This window comes from Podarcis raffonei, chromosome 5 (assembly GCF_027172205.1).
Source record: "Podarcis raffonei isolate rPodRaf1 chromosome 5, rPodRaf1.pri, whole genome shotgun sequence".
Taxonomy (NCBI): Eukaryota; Metazoa; Chordata; class Lepidosauria; order Squamata; family Lacertidae; genus Podarcis; species Podarcis raffonei.
This window is the reverse complement of record NC_070606.1, coordinates 51,564,033-51,583,763: the sequence shown is the minus strand read 5'-3', so window position 1 is coordinate 51,583,763 and position 19,731 is coordinate 51,564,033. Positions and strand designations below refer to the sequence as shown.

General features: G+C 41.2%; 1 protein-coding gene across 2 annotated transcripts in view; it reads left to right on the top strand.

Annotated features, from left to right (window-relative positions):
• Positions 1-18,087, top strand: part of TRUB1 (TruB pseudouridine synthase family member 1) — a 38,603-nt gene extending 20,516 nt beyond the window's left edge. For both annotated transcript variants that reach the window (XM_053389102.1, XM_053389101.1), the window contains exons 4-8: positions 6,591-6,672; positions 12,573-12,645; positions 14,134-14,273; positions 15,547-15,603; positions 17,744-18,087. In XM_053389102.1, the coding sequence (XP_053245077.1) occupies positions 6,591-6,672; positions 12,573-12,645; positions 14,134-14,273; positions 15,547-15,603; positions 17,744-17,958 (567 nt within the window). In that variant the 3' untranslated portion in view covers positions 17,959-18,087. The remainder of the gene's footprint in view (positions 1-6,590; positions 6,673-12,572; positions 12,646-14,133; positions 14,274-15,546; positions 15,604-17,743) is intronic.
• The last annotated feature ends 1,644 nt before the right edge of the window (positions 18,088-19,731 follow it).

The window sequence follows — 19,731 nt, the reverse complement described above, 5'->3', positions numbered from 1 at the left end:
GCAAAGTGGAATATAGCCCATCTAAGATTCTGAGCCCCCCCCCGACCTCGAAATCTATTGTCTAGGCTTTCTCCTGTCACCCACAGTCGTTATTAACATATTTCCACTGACTGAGAGGCTTCCTAGATGCTTCTGCCCACCTCATCTGTCTAGCCAGTCAAAATAATTACTACCAGCAAGTCCCACCTCTGACTTCACAACTCTCTCCCATAGAATGCCTTGAGTCGGGCAGGGGATTCTGTGGGTGTAGATTGCCCTTCTAAACCAAGGGTAGAGACGTTTCAGTTTAGTTAGCCAATGTTTCTCAAACTTGGGTCTCCAGTTTCTGTTAGACTACATCTCCCATCATCCCTGACCGCTGGTCCTACTAGCTATGGATAATAGGAATTGTAGTACAACAATAGCTGGGGACCCAACATTGAAAAACACTGAGTTAGGCGCTAAGTTCATATACAATTGCAATTATTTTGTGTCCATGCCTTTGCAGGGGGGAGAATGGGAAGAAAACCAGAACAAATTTGGCCTACCCATGTTCCCACCCATGTTACCTTATTGGCCCTGCCTACATAACCTTGGCTGCCCCCACCAGGTCCAGGGGTTATCAGCCACCACTAATGACCATCTGGAGAGGCACAGGTTCCTTACTCCTGATCTAGAGCTATGGGAGCCTGTAGCTCAGTAGACAGGTTTGTGTGTCTCCCACAAGACCTTCAGGAAATAGATCCATGCTTATGAAATAGGATTACTATGGAAGGGGACACTTCTATAGTGCCTGTTGTATATTGAATAGGAGTAACTGGTAAGAGTTAGTAATGCATTTGATGACTTCCTCTAAAAAAAATTTATGTTGCTTTCGGTAATTGCTAGCTTTTGGTATTCTTCTGGTCACAGTGCGTATGCAGGGATGTTCACTTTTGCTAACCATTCTTAACACAATCAGCTATTTGTTCTAATGGAAATGCTAATTGATGGCAAAGATGTATATTTTAGAAAGAGGCAGTTTTACTGATGCTTGGGCAAAGCAGTCTTTCCTGGAATCCATTAAGCACCTGTAGTGTGCAAGTAATTATTGTAAATGATGATAAACAATTTCAAATTAGATCTGAGTTTGCATGAATGTATTTAAATAAGTCTGCAGAATAGCTTTGCTGAACAAATTAAGATTTAAGGATACTTTATCTGGGTGACTTGCTGCTCTGTGGTATGTAAAGCTGAATTAGCCTTTCTCCCCCTCCTTATTGCACTCAGTGCTCTATTTTCAGGCCTGTTCAGCTGATGGTTAAATCTTCCCATAAGGAGTGAGATTTATGATCATGCTGCCTGCTGATAGTCTTTTACAAATGACAGCAGCTGACAGAGAGCTGTTTCTGTAGTGTTAGTTTGGTGATGGTTCAATTTGTTCATAGTCTTTGTCCACTGTTGCAGTCATCAAGGGATAATACACATGCATATGTGCACAAATCATGAAAGTACCATTATCCATAGGTTATCTAGGAGGAATACTGATGCCATGACTTACAAACAAAAAGCATTCAGGCTGCGAACCCATACACATTTTCCTTGGAATAAGCACCGTTAAAAAACAATGAGACATAATTCTGAATAAGCGTGGATAGCTACTTGTCAAGCTACTTTTATTGGTGCTGCTATGATAAAGCAAACTGGAATCACTTTCATGTTGCTAACAATGGAGCTCATTGTAGGCACAGGGATCAAATGGGAACAGGCTTCTGGGTTTGGAAAGATTGGTTCCGGAAAACCTGGAATTTTGTATAGCAGGTGTAGGGTGATACAAGAACTGTGAAGATCCCCCATGGTCCACTGACGTTTTCAAAGCAAGGAGCAGCTAATATGTGTTAAGTGAATGTTCATTCTTGCTTAAAAATGTATGACATGCTCTGCTGAATCACATCAAATTCTACGTAGACCAGCATCCTTTGCAAAATACAGGGCACTAAGTGGTCCACCAGAAGTTGGCCAATGGCCTATTCATGGACCGCAACCTATTTTGACTCTGCTTTGGAGTAACAAAGCTTTCGTACATGTAAGGTTTCAAAAGCTATAGAGCACATTATTGCCACAGAAATACCTCCAAAAAACACCCTTCCTATAGCAGTTCATTTTTTGCTCTGTCAATAGTGTTGAGAGATTTGGAATTCACATCCTTCACTAAACGTATTTTCATTCACTGGAAGGGCAAGATACAAATTTACTAAACAGATTAACAGAGGTTCTGTTAACACAGAGAAAGAGAGACACCATGCAGATGCAATAGCAAACCATAGTTTTCTCTTACCCGTACAAACGGCAGCAAACTTTGAGTTTGTTTATGTGAAGAGAGTACGTGAAGACAGTAGATTAGAATATTTCCACATTAGGGTAGGAACAACAATAACTTGCCATTGTATCTGAATGTGGCAGCTTATGGTTTGCTGATCATAAGCCAGGATCTCAGAACTAAAGTCCAGATCCTAATTTGTCATTAAATAAGGATCAATAATTCAGGTGCTTATTACTTCCCCCTCATACAGGAGAAGGGACGCGGGTGGCGCTGTGGGTAAAACCTCAGCGCCTAGGACTTGCCGATCGCATGGTCGGCGGTTCGAATCCCCGCAGCGGGGTGAGCTCCCGTCGTTCGGTCCCAGATCCTGCCCACCTAGCAGTTCGAAAGCACCCTTAAGTGCAAGTAGATAAATAGGTACCGCTTTATAGCGGGAAGGTAAACGGCGTTTCCGTGTGCTGTTCTGGTGCAGGTTCGTCGGAGCAGCTTCATCACGCTGGCCACATGACCCGGAAGTGTCTGCGGACAGCGCTGGCTCCCGGCCTCTAGAGTGAGATGAGCGCACAACCCTAGAGTCTGTCAAGACTGGCCCGTACGGGCAGGGGTACCTTTACCTTTTACCATACAGGAGAAGGGAGGTTCACCTCCATTAATGCATGTCATGGAAAACCATGGTTTGTTGCATCTCAGTGTAGTTTTTGTAGCATGAATTCTTGGCATTCATCTGTCTTGAGAGACAATGGAGTGCACCTCCAGGAGTGAAGTCAAACCCTTGCGTTAGCAGCACTGAAGTGACCCCGCTGAGGTGCAAACCTGGGCAGTGTGTATGGAGGTCCTGGGCTGCCCAGACGACAAGACACCCATCTCTGCCTCTCTGATGTGGTACGGAAAGCAGAGCAATATGTTTGGTATCAGCTTCGCTGCTGAAGTTGCCAGAAGAAAATACACAAGACACCATCCAACCATCTTAGGGACTCAACTCCAAGTTTGTGTAGGGCTTTACTACGTAGCCTTTTCCTCTCCTGAGATTTCCTGCAAAGCAGCAGAAGTTTAGGATCAGAGTTTTCCCTCTCCTAGATGGGATACCTTACCAGGTTGATGCGCCCCATTTGCCACTGTCATGGCTTATAAACCAAGGAATAAGTGTATTGGATAGATCCAGGTCTAGTTCTCGCACTGTTGCAATTTTAGCATGCAGTCATCGTGCTAAGAATCTAGCAAGAGTTTATCTGTTTAATAGCATAAATAATAATAATATAGTATAATAGTATAAATACTAATAGTATAAATTAAAATGTTCAGGTTCATATTATTCTCACACAGTTGCTGTGCTCAAGCTTTCCAATGTCCTAAGGATATGAACATCTTGGACCCAGTGCAATTATCTGCAAATTTTCCTGTTAAATATTAAGGACTCTTGCCTGCCTCACTGGAAGTCAGGTCACCCTGTGGGTTAATCTAGTCACAAAGTAGAGGTGTATATACAGGGTCAAATGATCCAGCTACACTTGTAGTTCTTCAGCAGTGACAGAACAATTACAGCATCTTGCAGTAAAATAAATTTAGTGCAGTGTTAGTACAAAGTCAGCTTTTTATCTCCAGAGAAAAATTATTCTAGAAGAGAGTTGTAATGTTTCTTGGTATTAAGACATCATGTTGACTATTTGTTAAATTTAAATTTGCTCCGTTGTCTATAACCTGCTCTTGGCTTTAAAGTTTTACTCTTTGGGTTTGACTTGCTGGATGCTTCTATTTTAATTATCTAATCTTCATTTTAAAAAAATACTTTAATGGTGTTATTGAGATGGAATGGTGTCTGTAGTCTCCCTTTTCATATCTTATGTAGAGAGGGGGCTTTATTTTGAGTTTGTGTTACAGTATCTTGGATAAGAGAGCAGATGAATAATAATATAACACACTTATTATTTAGGAGTAAATGATATTTTTGTGGGATAAATAAATCATCCTGAAATCATATACTTTTTCCATAATCACTTGCTTATGTAGTGTAGATGGAGGATAATCTAACAACACACGTGAGCTTGTCCTTTTCTGAGAATTTATAGCTATGCTGGATTCCCAGACTCATTGGTTCATCACGGGTTTAATAAGCCTTTGGTTAATTGGTGCTGCTCAGAGATACTTTCTAAGCAGCTGTACTACATAGTCTAGGCCCCCTAATATACCTTGCACTGCTGAGGCAACTCTTGGATCTCACTCTCTCTTTTTTTAATCACCAGCATCCCTAAAAATAATGCTGATCCAGGGAACAGTCTGGGTTGCTTTAGCAGTTGGGGGCAGGTGGTTAATTTTCTCGTTAACAGTGGCTTAATTGTTACTTGCTAGTGACTGAGATCTTGTGTTCATAAAATCTAAGGTCACACCTGATTATATTCAATGCAAGCCAGAGTAAGATTATGGTGGAAGTATGTGAAATTCTGGACCATGGCTAGGTAATCTAATCATTTTCTACGCTCTGATTCCGTGATTCCTCACAAGGGCAGGAACTCTGAGCACATGGAGTTCTTGTGTCTTCAAGGTCTTCTCCATTCACAAATGGTTGCTGTTTTCTTCAAAGAAGCTCAGGGCTTCCTAACTGAAGGCTATCCGCTTTTTTCCTCACAACAACTCCATGGGGTACATTAGGTTCAGTGAGATAGTGATCGGTCCAAGGTTGCCTAGGGAGCTTCACCAGTGATTGAGGATTGGCATCCAGGTGTCCCTAGTTCAAGTTCAGCATACTATCTACTATTCTAGCTTCTGTGGAAGGGACAGATAGATGGGAAGTGTGCATGCATGAACTTTTCCATCTTCAGACATGAATTATATCTAAACATCCCTCTTAATTCTGTGGCTTAAATATGCTTGCTTAGGCATCAGAGCAGCATTTTGACTATTCATTAACCAATGCATTATTGGGAAATCTTATTTACTATCTTATTTACTTCAAATATGCTTGTTCTGGCTTTCCCTGTTTTCCTAATGATGAGAACTGCATGTTTAGCAGCAGCTAGGGCTATCTTAACATACCTCATCTTGCATGAGGGTTTGGTTCCAAGGGTTATATGTACACATGGAAAGCAGATATAACAAACTCCTGGAGCCTCCCACAAAGCTAGCCAGCCTGACTTCTATAAGGTAGCCGATAAGGGAGAGAGCATCCCCAGTGCTCCCAGAGGGCCTTGCTCAGCAGGGAAAACTGAGAGCTTAAAAGCTTTTCATGCCAGGTCTGCTTGGGGTTACCCAATGCAAAAAGAGGGTTTAAGCTCTTGGCCTTGACTCTTGGGCAGAGCCTGCTCAGCACGCCAGCTCTGGGAGTGTTAGGAATGCTTTTGCAAGATCTTGCAGAACAATCTGACTTCCTGGGAGATCTCGTGAGAGTATCCGCACCACTGCTAGAGCTGGCACTTAGCAGGCCTTGCCTGGAAGCAAAGTAAGAGAACTTAAAAGCTCTATTCACACTACGTCTGCTTGAAGCTACCTTCATGCTACACTTGCAAGGGTTTGGGGTGGAATGTGCACGCCCAGCAGCAGAACCAACACATCGAGTTCCATCCCTCTACCTGCTTTGGTTTTCATATATCCAGCCGAATGCCTAGGCTACACTTGTGTAGATAAATATGCAAACACACACACATATACACATACATATACACACACGCATATACTTACTAAAATTGTGATGCAAAATCTTTTTGTGTGTCTTGATTCTAAATACGTAGTAAGCTTTTGTAAAAAAAAAAGGCAAATGTGGCAAGTGGTGCTCAGTTTGACTGAAAGCTCTGTGCCTCAGTTTCAATTTAGAGATAATATTCTTCCACTTTTCCTTGTCTGTATTGCTGCCTGTGCTGTTTCCTTTTCTCTTTCCAGAGGTGATGGCATTCACAAAGGGAACTGAAGTCATCTCCATCTCCTTCTTTCTCTCAGTTTTTTCTTTTTTATAATCTGATTTCATAGCATTGTGCAATCCTTCTTGATGACAGGCTCACCAAAGCTGATTGAGTGCATTCCTATGTTACATCTACCCTTGAGTTCACTAAAATATTCTAACATTTAGTATTCTTTCATGGCTGTGACTTACACTTTTTATAATATCCAATTAGTATAATTCTGTTTTTATGAGTACTCTAAATCAGAATGGGAATGTGCATGTACAGGAATAGATTTGTTCATCTCCATAATTATTTCTTTTTTCTGAATTGTCTAGCTTGGTGGCATGGTATAAACTCAAGATGCTGGTGATATTTTTCATTAAACCTCTGTTGCCCTCCACTCCGTGTTTCACACTAATTATTTTCTTCCCTTACAGAAATACACAGCTGTTGGGGAATTGGGAAAGGCAACTGACACATTTGATTCTACAGGCAAAGTAACAGAAGAAAAACCTTACGGTAAAGAATCACATAATCTGTTATGACTATTTTACTGCAGTGCTTTGTTTAGATTGCAGCAAAGATGGTGTCAGGCTCAGGTTTGTAGCTTATTTTTAAAGGAATTTCGTTAGTCTAGCTGACAGATTAAATGGTTTGCAACATCTTGGAAATGGGGATTCTTTGTCAGCTTTTAAGATGACTTCTGAGAAACTAAACTCAACAGTTGAAGGTCATATAAATCCACAGACCCCTAGTTACTGAGCCCGTCACCGTAATTAATCAGCAGGCATTTAGGAACTGTAACTCTCTGCATATGTTAGACCCCAGCTCCCAATATGCCTGACTGTTGGCTATACTTACTAGGTCTAATGGGAGATGTGGCCCTCCAGATGTTGAACTCCCCAGTTTCCCAACCCTGGCTTTAGTTGCTTAGTTTCCATTTCAGCTTGGTCCGTTCCCAGAAACCACCAGTGGATTGTGATTGATATTGCTTCTTTTTCAGATGAGGAGTTGGAAGGACCCTAGCTCACTGATAGTGCATGCAAAGGCTCAGTCCCTGGTATCAGAGTTAGGGTCTGAAGCTGTGGAGAGCCAATTCCAGTTAGCATGAACAAGAGTGATCTGGGTGGTTTAGTGCTCTGACTCAGTAGAAGTGAGCTTCCCATATTTCCTACCTCTGTCTCTCCATGCATGTGGTAGAGATGTAATGGGCATTTGTGCTTTTAAAAGGTGGTACGTTGTGTGCAGGTTTCCCTTGACTAAACTTTCAGAGATCACAGAAGCACAGACTTGTAGAGTTGGAAGTGACCATGAGGATCATCTAGTCCAACCCCCTGCAATGCAGGAATCTTTCACCCAACATGGGGCTCAAACTCACAACCCTGAGATTAAGAGCCTCACGTTCTACCAACTGAGCTATCCCTTCCTGAGCTGCGTTGGAATAGCGTGCACTGCCTGAATATCCCCACGCTTGTGCATGCACATCCTTGGTGTGTCTCAACTTGGCTTGGGCACAGAGTATGAGTATGGTGTCATGTTTTCTTCTGAACTGACGCTCTGCAATCAAAGTAGTACTATGTGTGCTTTTAATGAAGCAAGAAAGAAAAAGCATGTAAGTAGTATATTGGGTGTAGAGGAATTGGGGTTGTAATCACTTAAAGTTCCTGCCGTGGGTATATAAGTATTTGTGATGCCTGTTTGTGAGGTGATACCCATAAGGCTTCTTGCTCCACTAACAATAGCCATAATCATAGCATAATGGGATGACCATGAGTTAACTGTCTATTGTAAATGTTTTCATTCCACCCACCCTAGGAGATGATCCTTCTGTGGTTGATAATGCAACTGGGGAAGTTTTCAGTTCTTACTACTTCCTCAAAGTAGACCCTTCTCTTCAGATCTTTCTATCACCTCTCAGTGCTGTTTTACATTTCAGACAAACAGCTAAATCAACAAATTCATCCAAGGAGGAGAACAAGAGCCTTTTAAATAGCTGGAATGGTTGCTAGGCTTCTGCTTTGTTGCGTGCCTTGCTTTTGGTCATATGCAGAGATGCATCTCTCCTGTGCTTCTGAGAAATAACATGCCACTAATTGCGGAGCAAACTTGCTACTACTCTCATTAATTCCTTCACAACTTAAAGAGAACAGAGCTATAGATAGCTGGTCTCCTAGCAACTGCTATGCAACCCTCTGTATTTATAATACCCAGTAACAGGTAACCATGATAAATTATCTTCTGTTGCCTTGTGGTGATAAAGGAGGTCTCTGTGGATTTTTTTTCTTTACTCCTTTTTCTTGCATGCAATATGTTCTCACTTTTCCCACACCTTTTAAAATATAATATTGCCTCACAACTTATACTGCCTCACAGACCTACCTTCATTTTAATTCATGTCCGTTGCTTGATTCATTTTTAATGCTGAATGAGCAAACTAGCCAAAGGCCCAATTCAGATATTATAAGCCAGGGCTGAAGAACCTCCGGCCCGCAAGCCTAATTAAGCCTGGAAGATTGGCCCACCAGGCCATTTTGAGCAAATTACACCCACTTTTCCCCCTTACCTGATTACATATATGATGTCAGGTATAGAAAACTTCAAGCCATGACTGAATTTCTTTTAAAAAATCCTTGATGTGGTGTACAAAAACAGATCAACAGTAAAAGCTGTAGATTAATAAATATTGGCAGACCACAATAAAATCATTACAAACAAGGCTGCCATCTTTGCAGTAGCAGCTGAAAATAATTGCTGCAGTTTTCTACAAACGTTTGCCACAAACCGCAAAAAGGATCATCCACCATAGTATTTTGATGTTTTTAATCTTGGCTTGTATTTATAATTATTAGTGTTATATATTATTAGTGCTATGTTTTGTCCCTGCTTCCCTGGTGTTTGTCCTAGCAGGAGTATAGATTTGCTACCAATTTGTGATTTTTCGTACTTGTACAATTTGTTCACTTGTTTGTGAATAGTAATTAAATTTAAAGCATCTTAAAAACAGAAGCCCAGGATAATTTGAACACTATCTTAAAATTCAAAAATTATTTCCCAAATACAGTGCTGGGCTCAGAGTATACCCTCTTCTTATGGTAAGGTTCCTATTTTTCAAATGAAAAACAAACACTGACATTTTAGTCCTACAAAGGTGTCCAAAGGTTGTTTGAAAATAAGGTCTTGCAGGCACCAACAGCAAAAGGAAATGTTGAAAGAGCTTCATTGCTTGCCTCTTCCCACCCCGTGCATGTTTTCTTTTATAACTGGTAGCAGGGATGTCTTAAAAATACCCTAAATATGTTCAGCCTTAGAACCCATAAGAGTTTATGATGTTAAGAATGTGAATATAGGTAGTTTTTTATTGTCTTCTGTTTTCCAGTGTTGTTTCACTTTGCTCTTAGGCTGAGATATCCCACCCTACCCGCCAAAAGTAGCAAAACAAAAATGAAATGCGTATGACTGATACAGGTCAAAGGAAGGCCTAATAGTTACTGGGCAAACTAGAACAGTTTATTTTCATCAGGTGAAGATGAAATGCCTGTGTTTGGTAGGTAGAAAATGCAAACATTCCCATTTGAGAAATGTTCAGATTGGTTCTTCATTTATACAGAAAAGCATTATTTAAGTCTACATATTTGGTAGAGGCAATAGGAAGTATTTAACATTGCACCAAGTTGACTGTTTTGTCAGCGCAACCATTTCAGTTTGCCAGACTGAATGATGCCCCCTTCTCTTCTCCCTGTATGTTCTCCTGATCCTCCCAGAAGCAATTGTAGGGGGAGAAGAGAGGAGAAGCCCCATTGTGCAAGCAGAAGACCTTCAAAGGGCTTCCGCCAATGGGACTCATTAGGTAAATCCCGCCCATTGGTTCAATTTAGAGATTAACCTGTAGGGCTAACATTCTTATATCCAAATTACTTAATATTAGCTATTATTTAAGGGAAACTTAATATTTACAATTTTTTAAAAATCTGGTGTAAATCAAAACATCATTTAAAAAAATTGAATGATTGATTTTTACACACCTGCACCTACATGCCATGAGTCATAGGAGCTTGATCTTAGAAGCAAACAGGGTGTCTGCAGCACCAGGGAGCCTGTCTCTCCCTCTCCTCATTCCCGTACATATTGTTCCCCTCCTGCAGCCCTGACTGATTTATGAACTGCTGCAGCATTATCATTAATGACACTTCATTTAGACTGCTGCTGGGCACAGTAGCAGCATCTGCCATCGCGGTTCCAAATGTTCTCTTTGTATAAAGTGAGATATTAAAGTTGTTTCCTTCCGATACAGCATAAGAGATGAAATGTTTTCTTTTCAAGGAATAACCCTCTTATCTGTATCACGAGAGCCATCTGTTCAGGAAGGGAGCTGCAAGTGCCTAGAAGAAGTAAAGAGCAAGGATTAAAGCATAAGAAGAAGAAGAAAAAGCCATTCATGATATTTATTTATTCCTTGGCAGGAATCCATTGGGATTCACCAGAGGGAGGGAGGCTGAGCAAAGGGGATGTTCAGGTTAATAACTGCAGGAAGGATAACCAGTCCCAAATCTGACCTTTTGGTCAGAGTCCAAATATCTATATTCTGTTGCATTATGTTCCTGAAGTCTACGGTTTGGTTTCTCCAGAAATCGGTCTTTGACGGGAGTTGTACTCAGTGTGCTTGTGATTCTTTTGAGCCGTCTCTTGGCAATGTATATGTGAGAGTGTGGGAGCATATGCTAGAAAGGCGAGATTTATATTCTGGCTGTACTGGATTGGATAAGGATAACTAGATTATGTAAAAAGTGAGTATCATAATACCCTAGAATTATTAATGTGCTGGAAATCGGAACCCAGATAGCTAGGCCATTCTAAATTTTTCTTTAATCTCTTGTGAGGAAGAAAACGTTTTGTGCACTGAGTATTTCATAATGTATCTACTACATTCTCCCCTACCATGTTGCACATCCTAGTTATTAAGAAGAGTCTTAGATCGACTTGCATTAGCATACATTACAATTCGATAGAGGAAGATTTTCATAACATTACATAGCTTATCAGAAAAATGAGCGTTCAGATTGGAGTGGAAGCAAATAAGCAGCCAAATCCTGTATGCAGAAAGTTCTGTGTTTATGGGGTTATATTTCTTTTTCTCCCTCTGGTAATATAAAGGCTGATGTGTGTTGAGAATTTTAAATCAAGTAGATTTATGAATATTTCGCCCCTCTTTTGGTCCACATATCCTTGTGTTCAGGATAATGTGATGCAAATTAGATACCCCACATATCCTTTAACCTATTCATTTGCTTGCACAACTATTCTGTGGCATAGGTTAAGCCATTCTTCCAAACCTGGTGCCCTCCAGGTTTTGTTGAACTACAGTTCCCATCATTCCTGCTGGGATGGCTTTGTTAGTAGAGCATGAGACAAAAGGGGAAGGGAAGAAATTACATACTTCTGCTGCTTAGCCTTGCTTAACTTTCTGGTCTATCGCCTGACTTTTTTGGATAAAAAAATGATGACTGGCCCTAATGTCATTTAAAATGTTCAAGGTTGGTATTGGCTAGTCAGTTATATTTTATTTATTTAGGATATTTATATATCCAGTTCACAATGGGCAGTTCACAAATTTAAAGCAACACAATACAAAAATAAAACAGTGAATATTAAAAACAAACTAACATGGACATGAAGCAGATGAAGCTGTCATGAAGCAGATGAGAACAATAAAGACACGACTAAAAATCTCTCCAGTAGAGGGAAGCAAAATAAATGGAAGAACTAAAAATCAGTAAAACTATAGATGTTCCAAAGCCTAGGAAAATGAAAATGGCTTCACCTGGTACCAAAGAGATCCTCAAGCCCTTCTAGGGAGAACATTCCATAACTGGGGTGCCACCACCAAGAAGTCCCTTTTCCTGGTCATCACTGTCCTCACCTCACTAAGTGGGGTAATTTGAAAAGGGCCCTCTGATTTAGATGTTAATGTCCAGGCAAGTATATACAACAGGAAACAATCAATTTGGGGCTTTATTATTTAATACCATCCCTTGGAATTGGACCTAGGAATGGACTGGAAGTCAATGCAAATGATGATGGACTGGTGTGATATGCTGATATCTACTGTCGATAATCTTGCTATTTTGGGCTAGCCGACATTTCCAGACAAAGGCAACACCATATGTAATGCATTGCAGTAATCCATCTGGGGTGTTAATAGAGCATAGGCAATTGTTGCAAGACTATCTGTTCAGATAGAATCATAGCTGGTATATCAGATGAAGTTGGTAAAGTACTCAGTGTATTGTCTTGGCTTTAATATAAAATCCAAAAGATCAGCAGCTTTCTTCTCAATTCTCCGAAGTGCTCAAAGTTTGTCAGTTGTTACACAAATAATGAATACTGAAGTGTACATATGTCCATGTTTTCTCTTTTGGCAGACTGGATAACAAAAGAGGATCTTGAGAATGTCCTGCAGAAGTTCACAGGCAGCATCATGCAAGTTCCCCCGATGTAAGTGCTTTGATAAATAGTTGAACGTCATCTTTGGGAAGCCTGCCTGCAAAATCTCATTTTGCTGGCAGTGGAAAGTGACCTCTGTAGAGCAGAAAGCTGGCAAGACAGGGCAGTCTGGAAAGAATTTATTAACTTGACAGAATTACAGCCAAGAGTGACATTGACTTGAACAGCACATGCAAATAGCCCATGATGCTGTCTGTTATGACTGAATTTCAGGCCTTTGGTCATCACTGAAGCAAAGCTTTCCCTTGCCTTGAATATTTAAAGCAAAATCAAATAGTATTGCTTAATGGGCAGTGTTGCATTTTAGGACCCTTTTGTATACCAATAATAGGAAATGTTCTCAGTGAAGGTAACAGTGCTTCTTGGAGGGACGCTTGAGGCAGTCCAGTCCACTTTACACAGTGATCATGCAGTCTTTGAAGTACCAAATGCAATGCTTGGCATAGAAACTGTGGAATGCCACTTGTTCTTGGCAAATGCCTATTCCCTTATGGATCCCTGTGTCAGAATGTAAGGGTCACGTATGAACAGGATGGTGATAAGATATATGATTAGGTGTCTTCATCAGAGATGAGCTAATTTCAGATTGGCAGGCATCTTCTCTTTTTTATTGAATGTTAATGGTTCAACTATGCCTATTAAATTCATAAAGGAAGACCTTGGTTCTGAGAATGTGAGAAGGGTCTTGCTAAATCAAATCAAGGTCTCCTAGTGCTGGACTTAGCAAGCTTCAGCCACCATCAGTTATACCAGAAATTGAACATTGGTCCACTGGTAGACCTTCTGCCCACCCCAGAGCACTTTTTAAATGCATGACAGCAGGCAACGAAACATATATCTATATTGTCAGGGAACTGCCATCGGCTCAGAGGCAAGGGATAGAGGGGGAGTTGTGTTACAGGGAGCCTCCGAAAATCTAGCGAAGCAGTTCCCCACCTCCAGTGGAGAAGAGGTGCAAGGACCAGAGGATGCTAGAGAGAGCCTTAACACCGCGCCTGAGCAAGCCGGAGAGGAGGGAAGCACACTCCTGCTGTCCCCAATCATGCACAGTAGTTTGAGGCACAGGGAGAGGCGGAAAAGGCTTGGGGTGACGAAACTTTTATGTTGGGGGAGGTACAAAAACAGACCACTCCCGGATTCTCCTAGCGATTGAGCCAGACATGAACTTATGACGCTCTTCACTGTAAATAGTTTGCACCAAAATAAAGCCTGTAAAAGACAGGTCGGAGTCCTGCCTGGTTACTCTTGAGCAACCGCAACAGCATCTGACATGTGTGTGTATGTGTGTGTGTATATGAGATTTATTATTTATTTATTCACCTGGACAGATGGTTCTCCTTAGCACTACTCTGGATTGAATCTGTTGTATTTGTTGTTTTGTAAACATCTTAAAGATTTACTTGTATTGAGTGGTATATAAATATATGAAATAAAATTAAATAAATAAGAAATACCCTGTTGTATTCACTCTTTGATCAGCTATTGTGCCCTGAAGAGAGATGGACAGAGGTTGTCCACTCTGGTTAAGAAAGGAGAAGTTGTTGAAGCAAAGCCTGCCAGACAAGTTATGGTCTACAGTCTCACTCTTAGGAGTTTCAAGCCGCCATTCTTCACGCTTGGTAAGGATCCGATAATGCGGTGATAATTTAAAAATGTGAATCAAGAGGCCTAGGCCAAACTAAGGAATTCTCCCATTGCCTTTTATTTTAAGTCCTGTATCAGTGAAATATAGACCACCTTTAGACAATTGAGTAACTTGGATGAACCACATGGCCATTATCTTAATGTGCTGAAGTCAACATTATTTTGACCTATGGATCTACAGTGCTATGGATATATGTAGCAATGGACTATCGATGCGTCCAGACTGAGAATCTCTGGGCCCTGTGTTTCAGAGAAAGACCATTAAGGACAGTAGTGATCTTCCTGTTGAGTCCCTTTTGCCAATAATCAGACAGGGATGTCAGCCATGACATGTTGTTCTCTTTTCTATCGAGTGTGATGAAAAGGCAGTGTAGGCTAAGCTGATGGATGTAGACCCAGGAGATCACAGCTGCAAACACTACCCCACCCTGCATGAACTGGGGAAAACACTGATTGCTCAGCCTTTGGATATTTTGGTAACTTATGGGAGTGGTTGCAACATTGTTCAAAAGCGGAAGTAAACAACTTTGCACATTTTCAAAGTGTTAAGTAAGTGTCACTTGGTGAGGCTAACAGTTTGGGGCTATGTTTGACTTGCAGGTTAAGTGCTCTCCTCTTTTGCATAATATGCAAACCGTGTTTCAATGTACTGTGTAATTTCAGTGGTTACAACTTACTGCTTGGGTGATTTGCAGCTCTTTATAGCAAGCAGAATTTAAACTGTCTTGGGTCTTCCTGGATATGTGTGATGTGCGTAGACTTTTAAAAGTTTGCTCAGTGCTTTAAAACATTCATAGATGCTTTTTGCTAGCACTTCAAATAATCTCCCCACCCCTCAAGCAACAATGGATAAATATATGACCTGACATGGTATCTTTCTTCTTCTTCTTCTTCTTCTTCTTCTTCTTCTTCTTCTTCTTCTTCTTCTCCTCCTCCTCCTCCTCCTCCTCCTCCTCCTCCTCCTCCTCCTCCTCCTCCTGCAAATGAAGGCTCCGAAGTACTGAAATCCTGAAGCTGGTGCTGTAAAGTGAATGATTGTTAAGCTGGTGCATTTTATTCCTGTTTGCTTTCCGCTCTTCGCCAGCTTCACAATCTCACCCTCACATATGTAACAGGATGAATAATTTATATTATAACCCATAAATATTTTAATCACTCTATTGTTTGCTTAGTGCATTTTTACATTTCTATGTAAAGTAGATTTTTGTGCTATGCTGGCAATTTACCATGTCACCGTTAACATTCCAGATGTTGAATGTGGCGGCGGCTTTTATGTCAGAAGCTTGGTCAACGATATTGGCAAAGGTAGGCACAGACAAAGCACAATCGCTCGGGGAGCAAGTGTTCCTGTTAACAGAGGGCCAGATCAGCTGTCAGTATCTCTGGCTGCCAGATGTGCGCACTGGGGCTGCGGCACTGTTTGCCGTGGTTTGGACCTCTGTAGCACAAAATGAACCTGAGTGAATTGACTACAAAAGTGGTCCTTCGAGGGCAGCAGTAAAGTGGTCGGTTTGGCCATGGACTTATGAGAGAGGAGTAAGAACTCTCTTTTCCTGCAAGATAAACAGATGGGGGGGTGGAGAGGTAAGAAAGTTCCTGTTTTTAAAGGTTACGATGATAAATAATGCTTTGAAATCAGAATGCGCAAAGTTGCAAACATGATATAACCATCCCATCTGGATTTGCCCCTGTTGTTTATGATGACTTAATCAGCTTTTCCTCTGACCTGAGATGTGATCCCACAAAAGGAATTTTTATTTGGCTTTACTTCACCCAGGGAGTAACATAATCATTGACAGGAGGATAAGTTCAGCCATTTTAAACACTAAGCTCTTTTAGATTCTGCTCAGCATGAACAGAACATAATGGCTGTACACCAAGAATTATTGGTGCTCAACTTTCCTCCTTTGGCAGAGACCGAATTCAGTAAGCAGCCATCGGTGTGTAACAGGGTTTGAATGGCAACTGTGTAATATTAATACTCTGTAATGTGAACACTAGCTCTGTTTGGGGCAGCACTGCACATGGGAAGTCTCCTGCAGGCGCTTTTCATTTTTAAAGGAGTCTAGAAAGGTACTACATGTCAACAGCTTATTAAGGCATGCAGTTTGACCTTGTGTCAAAAATCTTATCATAAAATGTGTTTGTGCATTACTATTGTTGTTGTTAAAATTTGTTAGTCACTTTATCTTGCCCAAGGCAACCCAAAGCAACTTACAAACAAACAAAACCACATTGATACATTAAAACCAGGGGGGGCAAAACAACAACAACAACAACAACAACAACAACAACAACAACAACAACAACAACAACAACAACAACATTACATCCCACCCACTTCTAAAAGGCCACTGATAGTTAGAGGCCAAAGGCCTGGTTATAGAGGAAAGTTTTTGTATGGTGCCTAAGGAAAAATGATGGTGCCAGCCAGGCCTCCCTGAGAAGAGCATTCCACAAGTGGGGAGCCAGTGCAGGAAAGGCTTTTTCTCATGTTGCCACCCTCTGGACTTCTCGTGGAGGGGACACACAAGGAATTGTGTGTTAGATTATGAATGCAGAATCTAGGTCGGTTCATATGAGAAGTGGTCCTTGAGGTATTGCAGTCCTGAGCCATTTAAGACTTTATAGGTTAAAAACCATCACTTTGAATTGGGCCCGAAAACTAATTGTCAGCCAGTGCATTCGGGCCAGGATCAGTGTAATATGCTCAAACCATCTTGCTCTGGTAGCAACCTGGCCACTGAATTCTGCACCAGCTGACGTTTCCAAACCATCTTCAGGTGCATTCCTATGTATAATGTGTTGCAGTAATATAGTGGGGAAATGTACCTCCGCCCCCCCCCCCCCCCGCGAATTGCATTTCCATGAGATGTGCAGCGTATTTGGATAATGAAATGTTTAATGGTTAATATTTGTATAATGTGTCAAATGTTCAAAGTGCTTCAAGGTTCATTATCTAGTGGTTACCTTACAACAACCCTGTAAGGCACATTAGTATTATTCCCCGCTATCACTGAAGGGGGAACTGAGGTTGAGACAGAGTGGCTTGCCTAAGGCCACCTAGTGAGTTTATGGCTGAGGCGAGATTGAAACCAGGGACTTTCTGATTTGTAGCTCAGTTCCTTAGTCAGTACACGACACCAGATCTAACCATTTGGTGTTTAAAGAATACATTGCCAAAGATGCACACTATGTGGTTTTAAAATACTCTGGGCTGTATCCAATGCCATTAAAATAAATGATTATGACAAACATAGGTTCATTAATTTGAATGGATCTACTCTGAGTAGGACTGGTACAGGATACAACTATATTCTACCATAGTGGTGATGTTATAATATATATCCCATATTTCCCACTGGGGTGCTAGTTTCAAGTTCTGTAAAATATTGGTGTGCTGTTTGCAAGCTTGGCTTTTGTTTTCTCCCTTTTGATGCTGCAGAGCTGTCCTCCTGTGCCACTGTGCTGGAACTGACCCGAACCAAACAGGGACCGTTTACCCTAGAAGAGCATGTTCTTTATGAAGACAAATGGACCATTGATGAAATTGCCCGGTCTCTGGAGTGTTGCATGCCTCTCCTCCAGGAAGAACCGCCTCGTAAAAAATTAAAGATGGAGCTGTCTGAAGAATGCGCCATGAACTCTGAAGATAAGTGATAAGTCAGGTCAAGGAAAAAGACTGAATGACTGAGATGTTTTAAGATTGCTCTGGGATTGTCTTGTCTTCCCCTGTAAATTTACAATCCAGTGCGTGGAGGATGACAAATTACAATGCAATGAAAATGATACCTTTCTATCTCTTCTGTTCGCGCTGAAGCACACAGACACACACAAAGATGCCCAGCATTTATTTCCTTTCATAATGTTCATATTGTGTTGTGAACTTATTTGTCAAGGAAGCAGACTCATCACTACACCCAGTAAAAGACCTTGCAGGACACTTAAAATTTGAATTTGTTTCCATGTCCTTATTTGTTTGTTTATTTGGGTACTTACATCTCACCTTTAAAAGCAAAGCCCCTTCAAAAAGCAACTTACAATATTAAATTTGTATAAATACAGTTTAAAATAATAAAAAATAAATATAGCAGCAAGACAGTAAAAACAGCCTAGAAGACTGTGGTTATATAAAGCCAATAGGGCCCTAAATACCATACTGAGTACTGGTAATTAGGGAAACTGTGCAGATGTACCTCTGGATTTAAAGATCCATACTTGTGCTTTTCCGTGTGTTTCTTCTTTTTGAAGAATTGACATGTATGCTGATACACTGCTGCTAGTTCTATAGCTAAGTTTTCTCTTTTTTCATTTCTCAGCACATTTTACCTATAATTGCTCCAAGAGAATCTTATTACATACATTATCTCTTCTCTGCATTAACACCTTGCTTTTTTCTGATTCGTTATTGTCCTTTCCAGTACTTTTGTGTGTGTGTGTGGACTATTTCTTTAAATCTGTTGGAGTCATGAGATTCTTGGCACGGATGACAGCGACAACATCTAGGCTGCAGGCTGCAGGTGAAGATGGCCTATCCAAATAAAGGTGATTATTTCCAAAGAAAGGTGATTAACCAAACCATTTAAAGCACATGACTTCTCCCCAAAAAATTCAGGGCACAGAGTGACAATTCCCAGCAACCCTTAACAAACTACAGTGCCCAGAATTTTAGATGGGCTGTGTGTGTGCTTTAAATGTGCTTTAAATACATAGTGTGTACACAATCTAAAAAGGACTCTGGGCAATAGCTAACACCTGAGCAGCAGCAACAAAGTGGATCTAGGAGCATACTTATGCTTCATCCCTTATCCATCAAGGACTGTGATTCTCTCCAGGGACCTTCCTCAGATCAAGCAGTATGCTCTCCTCCAGATGCCACCTCCTTTTGGGGGTGAGACAGGTGGCAACTGTGGAGAGGATCTTTGTGTCTGGAATGTTCTGCTGAGGGATGTTGGCCCAGTTTCGGCTTTGATGTCACACTGGAGACCTTAATTCTGCCAAGACTTTAGAAACCGTTACTGCACTGTTTCATCAGCTGTTATTTTTCACCTCTTGGAGGTATTGCCATATAAAATTTTAGACCGATAGTATTGTTGTGAGCTGCCTTGAAAGTGCATGTGTGTTGAAGATTGGGATACAATTTTAATCTCTACACTGGAGCCTCTTTTTGCCTGTCTCTGAAATGTCTGTTTTGGGTCCCAGTCCTGCATGCTGTTTCAGAAAGTATTGGCTACAGTAATACCTCCTCAAACGTCTGCCTCGTCTAGCGTCCTTTCTGGCGAATGTCCGCGGCAAACCCGGAAGTACCGGAATGGGTTACTTCCGGTTTTGCCGCTCGCACATGCACAGAAGCGCTAAATCGCGCTTCACGCATGCGCAGAAGCACAAACCGCTCTGTGCACGTGTGCAGATGTGGCTCTTGCCCTGCGTCCT